This window comes from Cetorhinus maximus, chromosome 7 (assembly GCF_964194155.1).
Source record: "Cetorhinus maximus chromosome 7, sCetMax3.hap1.1, whole genome shotgun sequence".
In the NCBI taxonomy this organism is placed as follows: Eukaryota; Metazoa; Chordata; class Chondrichthyes; order Lamniformes; family Cetorhinidae; genus Cetorhinus; species Cetorhinus maximus.
This window is the reverse complement of record NC_135885.1, coordinates 3,688,007-3,705,539: the sequence shown is the minus strand read 5'-3', so window position 1 is coordinate 3,705,539 and position 17,533 is coordinate 3,688,007. Positions and strand designations below refer to the sequence as shown.

Sequence of the window (17,533 nt, the reverse complement as noted above, 5' to 3'; positions counted from 1 at the left end):
TCAATTGACTGTAACAGGACACAAATAGGTTTGGGGAATGGGCAGACAAATGGCAGGTGAAATTTAATACAGAGAAGTGTGAGGTGATGCTGATGAAAAGTCAAAGATCTGAAACATTAGCTCTCTTTCTCTCTCTAAAGATGCTGCCTGACCTCTTTTTGTAATTCTTTCGTGGAATGTGGGCATAGCTGGCTAGTCCAGCATTTATTGCCCATCCCTAGTTGCCCCTGAGAAGGTGGTGGTGAGCTGCCTTCTTGAACCGCTGCAGTCCATGTGGTGTAGGTGCACCCACAGTGCTGTTAGGAAGGGAATCCAGGATTTTGACCCAGCGACAGTGAAGGAACGGCGATATATTTCCAAGTCAGGATGGTGAGTGGCTTGGAGGGGAACTTTCAAGGGGTGGTGTTCCCATATGCCTCTTGTCCTTTGAGGTTGTGGGTTTGGAAGGTGCTGTTGAAGGAGGTTTGATGAGTTCCTGCAGTGCATCTTGTAGATAGTACAAACTGCTGCCATTATGCGTCGGTGGTGGGGGGAGTGAATGTTTGTGGATGGGGTGCCAATCAAGCAGGGCTGCTTTGTCCTGGATGGTGTCAAGCTTCTTGAGTGTTGTTGGAGCTGCACTCATCCAGGCAAGAGGGGAGTATTCCATCACACTCCTGACTTGTGCCTTGTAGATGGTGGACAGGCTTTGGGGAGTCAGGAGGTGAGTTACTCGCCTCAGGATTCCTAGCCTCTGACCTGCTCTTGTGGCCGCAGTATTTATATGGCTAGTCCAGTTCAGTTTCTGGTCAATGGTACCAAAGCCTTTCATAATTTTAAAGACCTCTATCAGTTTACCCCTCAGTCTGTCTCTTCTCTGGAGAAAAGCGACCCAATTCAGCAGCCTTATAATCTCGGCAGCATGTGTAACTAAGCTTCTCCCACAATGGTGTTAGTCACGTATGTTCAAGATTTTCAGACAGTGATGGACAGGGATCATCGTCCCCACATCTCACCAACTCTCTCCAACCCTGATGACATCCTGGCTATGGACTGTGGGCATTCTCTCCGAAACAAATTGAATAACAGTGTTCATTTACAATAACTGCAGTCCCCCTGGGTTATTTCATGGATTCTCACTGCCACCTAGTGGCCACACTGATTGCATTGAAAAGCTGTTCGGTGGCACCAAGAAACATGTTTGTTTGGTGTCTCAGTAACTGGTCTGGAGACTTGTACAGCTGAAAATAAAACATTGGTAACTCATAACTATATACATTGGTACAGCCCTGCATGTCAACATTATAGACAGTTACATTGTTAAGGATTAAAAACAATTAAATTGTTAAGGTTTAATTACAATTCTGTTGTTAAATAGGTTGATGGGGTATTTGTACATGTATAAATGGGGATAGCTGGGACACTGGTGGGGGGAGGAGTTTTGACTCTGTGCTAATCAATAAATTCTCTCCTTAAGGAAACAATCAGTGTCTCAGTTTTGACTTCACCAACTGGCCTGGATCTGAATGGGTTCTGTCTCTATGTTGGCTTCTTCAAGACTCTTCATGCTCCTTTGTGAGAATTTCCTCTCTCTTGGGTATGCTGCAGAAATGGTAGAGAACTCTTTTTCCGACTGTCGGATTGGAGCTGCAGAAGTTTTCTACTTTTTGTTGCTCCTGTAGGCAGGAATTCTTCACCTTCCCCTATTCCTCCTGCAGTTCGAAAACACTCCATGATGTTTTCATTGTCCCCAACTCTTCAACAGGAATGTACTGTAACTGTAGCCCCTATCTGAATGTATGGATGTCCGCTTGCAGCCTAGCATTTTCCACCTGGAGTACAGAATATTACTGAGTCTTCCCTGCCAACCGGTTCTTCACAGCAACATGAAATTCATGGGACAGTTTTGAAAACTGCTGAATTATTCAAGTTCTTGTCGCTTTAAACATTGGAGAGGGTGCAGAGGAGATTTACTGGAATGGTACCGGGGATGAAGGATTTCAATTCCGCAGGGAAACTGGAGAAGCTGGCGTTGTTCTCCTTGGAGAAGGTTAAAGGGGGAGATTTAATCAAACTGTTCAAAATTATGAAGTGGTATTGAGAGAGTAAATGAGGAGAAACTGTTTCCAGTGTCAGGAGGGTGGTAACCAGGGGAGACAGATTTAAGGTAATTGGCAGAAGTACTAAAGGGGGAGGTGAAAAACCTTTTGTTTTATGCCGCGGGCTGTTCTGATCTGGAATGTGTTGCCTGAAAGGGTGGGGGAAGCAAATGCATGGTTACTCATACGTTAGAGATAAAAGCAAAGAACTGCGGATGCTGGAAATCCAGTTCTGCTGAGGGGTCATGAGAACTCGAAACGTCAACGGTGCTCTTCTCCGCCGATGCTGCCAGACCTGCTGAGTTTTTCCAGGTATTTCCGTTTCTGTTTTTGTTACTCATACATTGCTATATTATTCGTAATGACATAGGAGTTAATAGCGATGGAAACGTACATCCTGGCAGCCACCTTTTATGGTTGCACTGTAGTCATGTGTCAAGTAACAATCTATCAGTCCATCAGCCAAATGGAGGGCAGCAAGACTTACACTCGATAAAGCTCCAGCATTTTGAGTCTTAAAATATGATCATTTTGAACTTCTGGGAATGAGAAGGTATAAAAGGGAATTGAATAAACATTTGAGAAGGGAAACTTTGCAAGGTTTCGCAGAGCAGGGCGGAGTGCGACTAATTGGATCGATCTTTCAACAAGCCAGAACAGACACGATGGGCAGAATGGCCACCTTCTGCGCTGTATGATCCCATGATCTGAGAATAACTTGTATTTCTGTTGTGCCTTTCATGCATTTGAACATCCCAAAATGCTTCACAGGAGTGTTATCAAACTCAATTTTCACTGCAAACCACATAAGGGAGGCAAGAGAGCTGATGATCAAAAGCTCGGTCAATTTTCAGAAGTGTCTGCAAAGATGAAAGAGAGACAGAGGGGGTTTAGGGAGGGAATTCCAGTGCTTCGCGCCCAGGCAGCTGAAGGCACATTAAAAGGCCATTAAAATTGGGAATGCTCAAGGGGCTAGAATTAGAGGAGCGCAGATATCTTGGATAGCTGTGGGATTGGAGGAGGTTGCAAGGAGAGGGAGGGGACGAGGCCACGGAGGGATTTGAAAGCAAGGCTGAGAACCTTAAAATCAGGATGTTGCCTCAAAGGTCAGCGAGCACAGTGAGGTTAATGGGTGAACAGGAGTTGGAGCCAGAAAGGTCAAAGGCAGGAGAGTTTTGGTTGACATCTTCAGGCTAATCTCAGGATTCCCTGGAAATTCTCCCGACACATCCCAGTGATAGCTGGGTTAAGAAATCATACAGTAAGAACGAACTTAAATTTCTATTTGAAAGCAAAAAACTGCGGATGCTGGAAATCCAAAGCAAAGATAAAAATACCTGGAAAAACTCAGCAGGTCTGGCAGCATCTGCGGAGAGGAACACAGTTAACGTTTCGAGTCCGAATGACTCTTCAACAGAACTAAGGAAAAATAGAAAAGAGTCGTCTCAATTTCTCTGCTCCTCTCACCCACTCTAACCTGTCTCTCTCTGAACTTACTGCACTCCGTTCTCTCAGGTCCAACCCTAACATTGTCATCAAACCTGCTGACAAGGGTGGTGCTGTTGTTGTCTGGCGCACTGACCTCTACCTCGCGGAGGCTGAGCGTCAACTCGCAGACACTTCCTCCTACCTCCCCCTGGACCATGACCCCACCACTGAACATCAAGCCATTGTTTCCAGGACTGTTACTGACCTCATCTCCTCTGGAGATCTTCCTTCCACAGCTTCCAACCTGATAGTCTCCCAACCTCGGATGGCCTGCTTCTACCTCCTACCCAAAATCCACAAACAGGACTGTCCCGGCAGACCGATCATGTCAGCCTGTTCCTGCCCCACGGAACTCATTTCTCATTATCTTGACTCCCTTCTCTCCCCTTGTCCAGTCCCTTCCCACCAGAGATTCCTCTGACACCTTACGTCACATCAACAATTTCCAGTTCCCTGGCCCCAACCGATTCCTCTTCACCATGGACGTCCAATCCCTCTACACCTCCATCCCCCACCGGGATGGTCTGAGGGCTCTCCGCTTCTTCCTCGAACAGAGGCCCGAACAATCCCCATCCACCACTACTCTCCTCCATCTGGCTGAACTTGTTCTCTCACTGAACAATTTCTCCTTTAACTCCTCTCACTTCCTCCAAATAAAAGGTGTGGCTATGGGTACCCGCATGGGCCCCAGTTATGCCTGTCTCTTTATGGGGTATGTGGAACATTCCTTGTTCCAGTCCTACTCCGGCCCCCTCCCAGAACTCTTTCTCCGGTACATCGATGATTACTGCGGTGCTGCTTCATGCTCTCATCTGGACCTGGAAAAATTTATTAATTTTGCTTCCAATTTCCACCCCTCCATCATTTTCACATGGTCCATCTCTGACACTTCCCTTCCCTTCCTTGACCTCTCTGTCTCAATTTCTGGTGATAGACTGTCCACCAATATCCATTACAAGCCTACCGACTCCCACAGCTACCTCGACTACAGCTCCTCACACCCCGCTTCCTGTAAGGACCATCCCATTCTCTCAGTTCCTTCGCCTCCGTCGCATCTGTTCTGATGATGCCACTTTCAAAAACAGTTCCTCTGACATGTCCTCCTCCTTCCTTAACCGAGGTTTTCCACCCACGGTGGTTGACAGAGCCCTCAACCGTGTCCGGCCCATCTCCCGCGCATCCGCCCTCACACCTTCCTCTCCCTCCCAGAAACATGATAGGGTCCCCCTTGTCCTAACTTATCACCTCACCAGCCTCCGCATTCAAAGGATCATCCTCCGCCATTTCCACTAACTCCAGCATGATGCCACCACCAAACACATCTTCCCTTCACCCCCCCGCGGCATTCCGCAGGGATCATTCCCTCCGGGACACCCTTGTCCACTCCTCCATCACCCCCTACACCTCAACCCTCTCCCACGGCACCTTCCCATGCAATCGCAGAAGGTGCAACACCTGCCCCTTCACTTCCTCTCTCCTCACCGTCCAAGGGCCCAAACACTCCTTTCAAGTGAAGCAGCATTTCACTTGCACTTCCCTCAATTTAGTCTACTGCATTCGTTGCTCCCAATGTGGTTTCCTCTACATTGGAGAGACCAAACGCAGACTGGGTGACCGCTTTGCAGAACACCTGCGGTCTGTCTGCAAGCATTACCCAGACCTCCCTGTCGCTTGCCATTTTAACACCCCACCCTGCTCTCATGCCCACATGTCCGTCCTTGGCCTGCTGCAATGTTCCAGTGAAGCTCAACGCAAACTGGAGGAACAGCACCTCATCTTCCGACTAGGCACTTTACAGCCTTCCGGACTGAATATTGAGTTCAACAATTTTAGTTTATGAACTCTCTCCTCCATCCCCACCCCCTTTCCGATCCCCCCTTTTTTTCCCAATAATTTATATAGATTTTTCTTTTCCCACCTATTTCCATTATTTTTAAATGTATTTCTATCCATTGTTTTATCTCCGCCTTTTAGCCTATTTCGATCCCTTCCCCCCACCCCACCCCCACTAGAGCTATCTGTACCTTGCTCGTCCTGCTTTCTACCCTTAATTAGCACATTCCTTAGATAATATCACTACCTTCAACACCTCTTTGTCCTTTTGTCTGTGACATCTTTTGGTTATCTCCACCTATCACTGGCCCTCTATCCAGCTCTACTTGTCCCCCACCCCCTTAAACCAGCTTATATTTCACCTCTCTTCTATTTTTCCTTAGTTCTGTTGAAGGGTCATTCGGACTCGAAACGTTAACTGTGTTCCTCTCCGTAGATGCTGCCAGACCTGCTGAGTTTTTCCAGGTATTTTTGTTTTTGTTTTAAATTTCTATTTCGCCACCTTGAGACGTCCCAAAAGGCTTTACAGCCAAGAAAGCATGGTCACTGTTGTAATGTAAGAAATGCGCCAACCAATTTGTGCACAGCAAGATCTCACAAGCAGCAATGGGAAAATGGCCAGAACACCTCTTTCTTACAGATGTTGGTTGAGGGATAGAGATTGGCCTGAAGACATGGAACAGAGAAGATTAGGGGAGATTTAATATAAATTAATTTAATTCAATAAAATGAATAGTTTTGATAGAGAAAATGAGGAGGACTGTTACTGGCAGGAGACCTGGTAACCAGAGGGAATCGGATAGATGGGAACTGGTGAAAAAAATGAGAGTGGGAGATGAGAATTCTTTTGTTGCGCAGAGAGTTGTCGTGATCTTGAAGGTGCTGCCTGAAAGGGTGTTGGAATCAGATTCAATAATAACTTTCAATAAGGAATTGGATAAAATACCTGAAGGAAAAGGTGTTGCAGGACTATGGGGAATGAGCAGGGGAGTGGAAGTAATTGGATAGTTCTCCCAAAGAGCCCGCCCAGACATGCTGGGCCGCATGACCTCCTCCTGTGCTGCGTCGTTCTATGATTTATTCCATCCTTTGTTGCCTTGAGAAGGTGACTTTTGATCTTATTTTGGAACCACGGGTATAATTGAGAGGTTTGACTTCAGAGGACAGTAAAGAGTCACATAATCCCAGGTGTGGGCGGCAGACTGTCAGCGACAATCTGACAGGTCACTTTTATCGACCCCGCTTTTCATTTCCAAATGGTGAATTGGGATCAATGGGTGAGATCTGAATTCAAATTCTCTGGATTTTGAATTGAGTTTTCTTTTCATTCTTTCATGGGGATGTGGGTGTGGCTGGCAAGGTCGGCATTTGCCCTTGAACCGAGTGGCCATTTCTGAGGGCAGTGAAGGGTCAGCCGCATTGCTGTGGGCCTGGAGTCACATGTAGGTAAGGACGGCAGATTTCCTTCCCTAAAGGGCATTGGCGAACCAGGCGGGTTTTTTTTAAAACAACAAATCGATGATAATTGTCTCAACCCAGCTTCCAATTTGAAATTCAAATTCAATTGGATTTATAATTCTAGAAGCTGCCATACTGGGATTTGAACCCACATCCCAGAGCCTTGGCCTGGATTACTAGCTCAGTGACATTACCAATATGCCACCATCTACCCCACCTCCCCCAGATGAAGTAGCATAACCACTGCACCGTGCTTCCTGTGGAACTCGGCGACGAATGAGTTCATTTTTAACAATTATCGTTCTATCCCCCTTAGTGAGAAAAACCAAAAACATTTGTTTTTAACTAAACTGGTTACTGGCCACCAGAAGTTTTGTAATAAAGCTTTGTTTTTCAGCACAGCGTGTGGACCCAGTGCCTAATTCATCAATAATTCCCTGCAATTTAACACAGGCTGGTTCCTCTGACAATTAGTCTCTTTTGTGCACAGGACATGGTGCAGAAACAGAGCACCAGGAGGGTTCGGGGGGGGGGGGGATGAGTTACAGAGTTGTCTGTGTCAATTTCGTTCCCCATCCCTGGATCAGAAAGCATGGCTCCTGTGAGTCCCTCACCGTGCACCCTGCCATCTCTCTCATGGGGGTTGCCTGGTGTTCTTAAACATCACCTTTGCTGAATTAAAATCATTCCTTCACATCAAACACGTAGAGCTCAGGTCTCGACCCCCACTCTCTCCAGCCCTGGCAAAGCACAAACTATTAAAGGACCTCAAGCAAAGCAAGACAATGGATGTCTGGCAGTTGGTCCGGAGCTGATGGAAGATTTATTATGTGGTAGTTTTAACTTGCACACTAAATGACTCCCTCTTTCACAAGACCTCTAGGCTCCAACACAGTGTTGAGAGAGTCAGCAGCTGCCAAAAGCTGCAAATCCTGAACTGTCAGCAGCTCCAGTACAAATTTGGAGAGAGTTGGAAACAGTGGAGAGCTGGAAGGGGAAAAGCTGGGGGAGAGAACCTCAATCACTTGGTCAGCAAGAGGCTGAAAATTAAAACAGGTACAAGATCATGACCTGCAGGAGAGGTCATTAATGCTCGATCTCTGCCTCTCGCTTGGTCTCTCAGTTATTCCCTCTCTCTTTTATTCCTCCGTTTCTCTATCACTCCTTTGCTGTTCCTTCCTCAGAAGTTTTTTCCTCTCTCTATCTACATGTTTCTGTCTCTCCCTTTGAGTCTCATCCTCCTCTGTCCCCCTTCTCTCTGCCTTTCTCTCCCATTCTCTTTCTACTTCTCTCTTTTCTGTATTTTTCCCTATTGCCTTGCTCCTCTGTCTGTCTCTCTCTCTCTGTCTGTTTCAATTTCTTCATCTTTGTATCTCATTCTGTCTGTCTATCCCTCTCTCTCCCAGTCTCTTCCTCTCCTGGTCTCTTCCCCCTTTCTGTCTCTACATCTTTCTGCCACTCTCTCTCAGCCTCTCTGAATCTCCCTCTTTCTCTCTCCGTCTCTCTCTTAGTCAACCTTTCTCTTTCACTGAAAAGAATGAAACTTTGGAAGTTTGAAACAGGGGATATGAGCCAAGATTCTGCAGATACCAACCAATCAATAGCTGCAATTATGTAAAGGGATTTTACTCTGTATCTAACCCCGTGCTGTACCTGCCCTGGGAGTGTTTGATGGGGACAGTGTAGAGGGAGCTTTACTCTGTATCTAACCCCGTGCTGTGCCTGTCCTGGGAGTGTTTGATGGGGACAGTGTAGAGGGAGCTTTACTCTGTATCTAACCCCGTGCTGTACCTGTCCTGGGAGTGTTTGATGGGGACAGTGTAGAGGGAGCTTTACTCTGTATCTAACCCCGTGCTGTACCTGTCCTGGGAGTGTTTGATGGGGACAGTGTAGAGGGAGCTTTACTCTGTATCTAACCCCGTGCTGTACCTGTCCTGGGAGTGTTTGATGGGGACAGTGTAGAGGGAGCTTTACTCTGTATCTAACCCCGTGCTGTACCTGTCCTGGGAGTGTTTGATGGGGACAGTGTAGAGGGAGCTTTACTCTGTATCTAACCCCGTGTTGTACCTGTCCTGGGAGTGTTTGATGGGGACAGTGTAGAGGGAGCTTTACTCTGTATCTAACCCCGTGCTGTACCTGTCCTGGGAGTGTTTGATGGGGACAGTGTAGAGGGAGCTTTACTCTGTATCTAACCCCGTGCTGTACCTGTCCTGGGAGTGTTTGATGGGGACAGTGTAGAGGGAGCTTTACCCTGTATCTAACCCCGTGCTGTACCTGTCCTGGGAGTGTTTGATGGGGACAATGTAGAGGCAGATTTTAAACTCCAGAGGTGAGAGTGACTGCCCTTCCATTAGGGAAGGAAATCTGCCATCCTTACCCGGTCTGGCCTACACGTGTCTCCAGACCCACAGCAATGTGGTTGACTCTTAAATGCCCTCTGAAATGGCCCAACAAGCCAACCAGTTGTATCAAACTGCTACAAAGTCACAAAAACGGACGGACCACCCAGCATTGACCTAGGCACCAGAAACGACAACGGCAATCTCAGCCCTGTCAACCCTGCAAAATCCTCCTTACTAACATCTGGGGGTTAGTGTCAAAACTGGGAGAGCTGTCACACAGACTAGTCAAGCAACAGCCTGACATAGCCATCCTCACGTAATCATATCTTACAGATAATGTCCCAGACACCACCATCTCTGGATATGTCCTGTCCCACCAGTAGGACTGACCCAGCAGAGGTAATGGCACAGTGGTATACAGTCGGGAGGGAGTTGCCCTGGGGAGTCCTCAACATCAACTCTGGACTCCATGAAATCTCATGGCATCGGGTCAAACATGGATAAGGAAACCTTTTGTTGATTACCAAGTACCGCCTTCCCTCAGCTGATGAATCAGTGCTCCTCCATGTTGAACAACACTTGGAGGAAGCACTGAGGGTGGCAAGGGCGCAGAATGTACTCTGGGTGGGGGACTTCAATGTCCATCACCAAGAGTGGCTCGGTAGCACCATTACTGACCGAGCTGGCCGAGTCCTAAAGGACATAGCTGCTAGACTGAGTCTGCGGCAGGTGGTGAGGGAACCAACAAGAGGGAAAAACGTACTTGACCTCATCCTCACCAACCTGCCTGCTGCAGATGCATCTGTCCATGACAGTATCAGTAGGAGTGACCACCACACAGTCCTTGTGGAGATGAAGTCCTGCCTTCACATTGAGGATACCCTCCATCGTGTTGTGTGGCACTACCACCATGCTAAATGGGATAAATTTTGCTAGCAACTCAAGACTGGGCATCCATGAGGCGCTGTGGGTCATCAGCAGCAGCAGAATTGTACTCGAACACAATCTGTAACCTCATGGCCTGACATATCCCCCACTCTACCATTACCATCAAGTCAGGGGATCAACCCTGGTTCAATGAAGAGTGCAGGAGGGCATGCCAGGAGCAGTACCAGGCATACCTAAAAATGAGGTGTCAACCTGGTGAAGCTACAACACTGACATTTAACCAGCTATGTGGAAAATTGTCCATTGTCCTGTACACAAAAAGCAGCACAAATCCAAACGAGCCAATTACCGCCCCATCAGTCTACTCTCGATCATCAGTAAAGTGATGGAAGGGGTCATCAACAGTGCTATCAAGCGGCACTTGCTTAGAAATAATCTGCTTGCTGATGCTCAGTTTGGGTTCCGCCAGGGCCACTCAGCTCCTGACCTCATTGGTTCAAACATGTGTCATGAAGCTATTAATGTATATAATATTTTGGAAAATATTTTTCTTTTAAAATAGAGATTCAGTCTGTGGGTGTGTCTTAATTGGATTAAAGACAGCTAGTCTGGGTGTTTTGATATGTACCAGTTTGAGATGTAAACAGAGGTAGAGTGTATTTGCATTTTTTGAATAGAGCATTCAAAAAGTGGGGTGAAAACTTGACGCTTTTCTAGCAGATACCAAGCAATATGTTTATATTACTAATAAAATTGGTACAATGAAAGGGGCTTCATTGTTAAAAGGTGAAGTTCAAAGAGAATGGTGAGACAATGAGAGTGGTGGTAGGTATAACTTCAGTAGTTTTCGGGTGTGCAGAGCAGAGGCAATGTAAGATCAAAAGGCAGCTGCAAACCTCCAACTGACTCCACAGTGAAAAGAACCTCATTTTGAATTCGTAAGGTGAAAATGCTTTGCCTGGTGTTTGGTTAAGTCTATGGGTTGCTGTTGCCTGAATGGAGATTAGTTTGGGAATTTATTAAAAGTTATGATAGCAGTAATTTGTAGCCATGTGTATATATGTTTTAACCTGTGTAATTAATAAAATGTTTTATTTAGTTTAATGTAAAACCTCGCGAACTAATGGTCTGATTCCTGAATTTAGAGTCGCATCTCAAACATAACACTTGAAATTATTCATTATGACAGTTGTTTAAAGTTTCCCTCTGGGATTTTTAAAAATAACTCCGCTTTACCAGCTGCATCAGTCATAACACATGGATAAAAGAGCTGAACTCCAGAGGTGAGGCGAGAGTGACTGCCCTTGACATCAAAGCCTCATTCGACCGAATGTGTCATCAAGGAGCCCTAGCAAAGCTGGAGTCAATGGGAATCAGGGGGGAAACTCTCGACTGGTTGGAGTCATACCTAGCACAAAGGAAGATGGTTGTGGTTGTTGGAGGTCAGTTATCTCAGCTCCAGGACATCACCGCAGGAGTTCCTCAGAGTAGTGTCCTTGGCCCAACCATCTTCAGCTGCTTCATCAATGACCTTCCGTCCAAAATAAGGTCAGAAGTGGGGATGTCCCTGATGATCGCACGATGTTCAGCACCATTCACGACTCCTCTGATACTGAAGCAGTCCATGTCCAAATGCAGCAAGACCTGGACAATATCCAGGCTTGGGCTGACAAGTGGCAAGTAACATTCGTCCCACACAAGTGCCAGGCAATGACCATCCCCAACAAGAGAGAATCCAACCATTGCCCCTTGATGTTCAATGCCATTACCATCACTGAATCTCCTACTATCAATATCATGGGGTTACCATTGACCAGAAACTGAACTGGTCTAACCATATAAATACTGTGGCTACAAGAGCAGGTGAGAGGCTAGGAATCCTACAGTGAGTAACTCACCTCCTGACTCCCCAAAGCCTGTCCACCATCTACAAGGCGCAAGTCAGGAGTGTGATGGAATACTTTCCACTTGCCTGGATGAGTGCAGCTCCCACAACACTCAAGAAGCTTGACATCATCCAGGGCAAAGCAGCCGCTTGATTGGCACCACATCCACAAACATTCACTCCCTCTACCACTGATGCACAGTGGCAGCAATGTGTACCATCTACAAGATGCACTGCAGGAGCTCACCAAGCCTCCTTAGACAGCACCTTCCAAACCCACAACCACTACCATCTAGAAGGACAAGGGCAGCAAATAGATAGGAACACCACCACCTGCAAATTCCCCTCCCAGCCACTCACCATCCTGACTTGGAAATATATCGCCGTTCCTTCACTGTCGCTGGGTCGAAATACTGGAACTCCCTCCCTAACAGCACTGTGGGTGTACCTACACCACAGGGACTGCAGCGGTTCAAGAAGGCAGCTCACCACCACCTTCTCAAAGGGCAATTAGGGATGGGCAATAAATTCCGTTCCAGCCAGCGACGCCCACATCCCGTGAATAAATTTTAAAAATCTCTGTATCTAACCCTGTGCTGTACCTGCCCTGGGAGTGTTTGATGGGGACAGTGTAGAGGGAGCTTTACTCTGCATCTAACCCCGTGGTGTACCTGTCCTGGGAGTGTTTGATGGGGGCAGTGTAGAGGGAGCTTTACTCTGTATCTAACCCTGTGCTGTACCTGTCCTGGAAGTGTTTGATGGGGACAGTGTAGAGGGAGTTTTACTCTGTATCTCTCTCTGGTCAGTGAAATGTTCTTTCTGTGATATTGATATCCTTAGTCTTATTGGCACAAGTGCTGATTTACTTACAGAATGAGAGGTGAATGTGGGACTGGTAGACTGAAGGTTTTGCTGATTGGGAAAGCTTCGGCCAGTGAAAGAATTTATTCTCATTTGCAGGATCCAGTGAGGAGCAAGAGAGAGAGAGATCTCCGGAGAGTGAATGAGCAGCTGAAGACTGAGGACAATCGAGGGCTCATTGTCTCTGGGCCATTGGAGTGAAAGAGCGAGTTCGTGTGATGCTCAGAACCTCTCCCTGACACTGTCCAAAACTCAGACTCATGACTGGACAAACCATCCAAAGTTGAAGACTTTGACTTGATCCCTTTGACCTGTTCCCTTTGACCTGTTCCTCCAAGACCATCAGTTGTCTTCAAGCTGAGGAAGACATTTTTGGGCCAGCAAAAAATTTTGTGCTCCCTACAACAATCTTCACGCCTTTAATCCAGGGGTGGTTTACTGTTTGGTCAATAAGGAAGTCAAACAATGCCCATATTTTTGTCCACACTACCCCTTGGTTGGTTGGAGAACGGACCATCATTGATCGGCCTGAGGATTCTTATGTTTCTCCTCCTGCCCAAATGCTCGGTTCAAAAACTCCACCCCGTTGAGGTTGAAGGGACCAGCTTCGGCCTAGGATCCTCAGAGTTTGGGCGAACCAACTGCAAGCCCATCCCCCAAACCATGGCTCTGTGCCACGGGGTTGGGTACAGTGAGATGAGGCTGCCCAACCTCCTGGGGCATGAGACCATGAAGGAGGTCCTGCAGCAAGCTGGCTCCTGGGTTCCTTTGCTCAATAAGCAGTGTCACTCCGACACCAGGAAATTCCTCTGCTCCCTCTTCGCTCCTGTGTGCCTCAGCGAATTGTACGAGTCAATCCAGCCTTGCCGGTCCCTGTGCCAGGCAGTCAGGGATAGCTGTACCCCTGTGATGTCTGCCTTTGGCTTCCCTTGGCCAGACATGCTGGATTGTAACCGTTTCCCAGTGGACAATGACCTTTGCATCCCGTCTGCCAACTCAGAGGAGGAGAGAGTCCAACAGGAGGGTGAGTAACTCTTTGCTTGCTTATTAGTTCTGACAAAAGATCATCAGCCTGAAACATTATCTCTGTCTCTCTCTATGAATGCTGCCTGACTTGCTGAATATCTCCAACCCTTTTCTCTTTAAAATAGTTAACAAGAGATCATGGGCTTTATAAATAGAGGCTGAGAGTAAAAAAGCAAAAAAGTCATGGTGAACCTTTATAAAACACTGGTCAGTCACCAGCTGGAATATTGTGTCCAATTCTGGGCGCCACATTTTAGGAAGGATGTGAAGATTTTAGATGGGAGTGCAGAGGAGATTTACTTGGATGTTACTGAAAAGAGAGACTTGTTGTTGAAGCTTTTCACTTTGTACTCACCAGGACAAATGCAAGAATGCCAAATTTCAAACAATCACAACAATTTATGCTGCAGGAGAAAAGGGTCTTGATTGGTTGGCAAGTCGGGCGCTGATTGGCCGAGGTATTGCCACGGTGAAAGCAAGGGGGAAGCTACAGGTTCCCTGAGCTCCTGGGTAATTCAAAAAAGGTGCAAGGCTTGAACATATTCCTTTTGTTTGCAGAGGTTGGGTCCCGGTGCATGAATGTAAGTCACCTGTAGCGAGTGTAAATGAGCCTCGTTATAGGCTCGACTGATTATCTTAAATACGTTGTTAGTGTAGCTATTAGCGCACTCAGGATTGTTCACCAAGTGCTGTCCAGTCACAGAATCACATCTAACAGTAGGTGTCTTCTTTTGGGTTTTGCAAGCGTGGTCTGGTTGAGTATGGTCTGTCCTCTGCCTTTTATGAACAACCAAAGGGATGTGCTAGTTGATTCATCAGCCAGTACTAGAATTATATTCTAGGTGGTGAAGGTTGCAGGTTTGGGAGGTGCTGTTGAAGAAGCCTTGGCACGCTGCTGCCATTGTCTGAGTTTTACACCAGTGTCATTGTCTCTTAACTGTCCTCTGAAGTGGTCTAGTCAGGTGAAACCTGCTCCCAACCGCAGATAGATTTATCTGGTTATTGGAACCACACTTGAAGACGGAGAGGATGTTGAGTTCTCAGCTTCTGGACGTTGGGGCAAAGGTCACTGAATGACCATTTCCCCCAGACGGGAGGGTGGGTCAATATATAAATCGCATTTATCTGACGAGGTTTTATATTTCAGAATCAAAGATCTGTGATGCCTGCAAATCTGAAGGAGAAGCTGAGAGCGACATTCTCGAACATTTCTGCAAAAACGATTTTGGTAAGATTCGGCTAATGGCTGAGGGGTTTTCCCTCAGCAAGGGAGAGTGTGTTTGATGACCCGATTTCAAATTGCATTTAGATAGTGCCTTTAACATAGTTAAACATCCCAAGGTGCTTCACAGGAGTGTGAGCAAACAAACTTTGACACTGAGCGACATAAGGAGACATGAGGAGAGGTGATCAAAAGCCTGGTCCAAGAAGTTAGGTTTTATGAAGATTCTTCGAGGAGGAGAGTGAGAGGGAGAGAGAGGCGGAGGGGTCTCTAGGGAGGGAATTCCGCAGCTCAGGATCTCAGCCACTGAAGGCACGTCTGCCATTATTGGAACAATTAAAATCAGGGATGCTCAAGGGGCCAGAAGTGCAGAGATCTCAGAGGGTTATGGGGCTGGAGGAGAATCCAGAGATGGGGAGGGGCGAGGCCGTGGAGGGATTTGAAAACAGGGATGAGAATTTTATTATCAAGAGCTAAGATGTGCAGAATGGCCTGTCAACTGGGACAGTCAGAGCAGTGTCAGTTGTGGCTCAGAGGCAGCTCTCTTGCATCTGAATCAATGTCATGGGAGCAGGTCCTTCTCCAGAGATTTGAGCACATAATTCAGGCTGATGCTCCAAGTGTAGTCCTGAGCGGGTGCTGCACTGTCGGTGGGTAACTATGGAGCGAGCACTGCACTGTTGGAGGGTCAGTATTGAGGAAGTGCTGCACTGTCGGAGGGTCAGTACTAAGGGAGTGCTGCACTGTTAGTGGGTCAGTACTGAGGGAGTGCTGCACTGTCAGAGGGTCAGTACTGAGGGAATGCTGCACTGTCGGTGGGTCAGTACTGAGGGAGTGTTGCATTGTCGGAGGGTCAGTACTGCACTGTTGGAGGGTCAGTGCTGCACTGTCGGAGGGTCAGAACTGAGGGAGTGCTGCACTGCCAGAGGGTCAGGACTGAGGGAGTGCTGTACTGTCAGAGGGACAGGACTGAGGGAATAATGCATAGTCAGAGGGTCAGTACTGAGGGAGTGTTGCACTGTCAGAGGGTCAGTACTGAGGGAGTGCTGCACCGTCAGAGGGTCAATACTGCAGTAGTGCTGCAATGTCAGAAGTTCAGTACTGAGGGAGTGCTGCAATGTCAGAAGGTCAGTACTGAGGGAGTGCTGCCCTGTCAGAGGGTCAGTACTGAGGGTGTGCTGCACTGTCAGAAGGTCAGTACTGAGGGAGTGCTGCACTGTCAGAGGGTCAGTATTGAGGGAGTGCTGCACTGTCAGAGGGTCAGTACTGAGGGAGTGCTGCACCGTCAGAGGGTCAGTGCTGCAGTAGTGCTGCAATGTCAGAAGTTCAGTACTGAGGGAGTGCTGCACTGTCAGAGGGTCAGTACTGAGGGAGTGCTGCATTGTCGGAGGGTCAGTACTGAGGGAGTGCTGCACCTTTGGTGATGTCTTCTCATGGATGAGATGTTAAACTGAGGCCCTACCTGCCCTTTTAAGTGGATGTAAGTGATCCCATGATGATTATTTTGAAGAAGTACAGAGGTATCCTCTCTGGTGTCCTGAGCAATATTGATCCCTGTACCAACATCATTAAGAAGGCATATTATTTGGCCATTATCACATCTTACTGCGCGCAATTTGTTTGCAATGATTTGTATATTACAGTATGCTGACACTTTAAAAAAATGCTTTATTGATTGTGAATCGCTTTGGGATGTCCTGAGATGGTGAAAGGTGTTATAGAAATGGGACTACTTCAATTTACTCCTCTCTCTCTTGTTCTTTTTTTCTGGGGTGTCCTCTGGCTCGTCACAGTGCTGAAGATGAAAGTAAAAGAAATCTTGTACCTGGACGGAGACGCCAAGATCGTTCCGGAAGGCCGGGGCAGGATTCTGTATGGGTTGGAGGGTTGGACTGCGAGTGGCGAGGTGGGGATGGAGCTGTGGCTGGCTGGAGGCTCCCACTGTACCTGTGATGAGCTGAGGGACCTGACCTCCTCCTACCTGCTGATGGGGAGGAAGCGGGGTGAGGGGAGGCTGCTCATCACCAGCGTGAGGCACTGGCGAGGAGGCAAAAGGGACCTCCGGAGGTTGACTCGAAGTTTCAAGAGAGCTCGCTGCCAAAAGCTGGCTGCTATGGGGGCTGATCAATAAATAACTGCACCCCCCCCGCTGCCCCCAGCACCTCCTCCTGCCTGCGTGCTTCTGTTTCTGCTATTTTGACATCCAGTTGGTGTGGAACACTCCATGCTCTTCCATAAATCCCAATGCCTGTGGTCAACAGGTCAGGACACATCAACAATCTGTCCCCTCTCCTGGAGCTCCTCCCCTAGAGTGATTTGTAAACATAACCCAGAACAAGACTCCCAGCGCAGTACTGAGGGAGCGCTGCACTGTCAGAGGGTCAGTACTGAGGGAGTGCTGCACTGTCAGAGGGTCAGTACTGAGGGAGTATTGCACTGTCGGAGGGTCAGC

General features: G+C 47.5%; 1 protein-coding gene across 1 annotated transcript; it reads left to right on the top strand.

Moving 5' to 3' along the window:
• The first annotated feature begins 7,633 nt into the window (after positions 1-7,633).
• sfrp2l (secreted frizzled-related protein 2 like) lies at positions 7,634-17,232 on the top strand. Its single transcript, XM_078544801.1, has 4 exons — positions 7,634-7,913; positions 12,933-13,857; positions 15,007-15,087; positions 16,875-17,232. Exons 2-4 carry the CDS (start codon positions 13,299-13,301, stop codon positions 17,210-17,212), a joined length of 978 nt encoding a protein of 325 aa, XP_078400927.1. The 5' UTR covers positions 7,634-7,913; positions 12,933-13,298; the 3' UTR covers positions 17,213-17,232.
• The last annotated feature ends 301 nt before the right edge of the window (positions 17,233-17,533 follow it).

What these genes read in the sequence shown, in the direction of transcription:
- sfrp2l (XM_078544801.1), top strand. Translation starts at nt 13,299, where the DNA reads ATGCCCATATTTTTGTCCACACTACCCCTTGGTTGGTTGGAGAACGGA. An exon ending in GGAGAGAGTCCAACAGGAGG is followed by an intron (nt 13,858 to 15,006) that starts GTGAGTAACTCT and finishes TTTATATTTCAG; the next exon opens with AATCAAAGATCTGTGATGCC. An exon ending in TTTCTGCAAAAACGATTTTG is followed by an intron (nt 15,088 to 16,874) that starts GTAAGATTCGGC and finishes GGCTCGTCACAG; the next exon opens with TGCTGAAGATGAAAGTAAAA.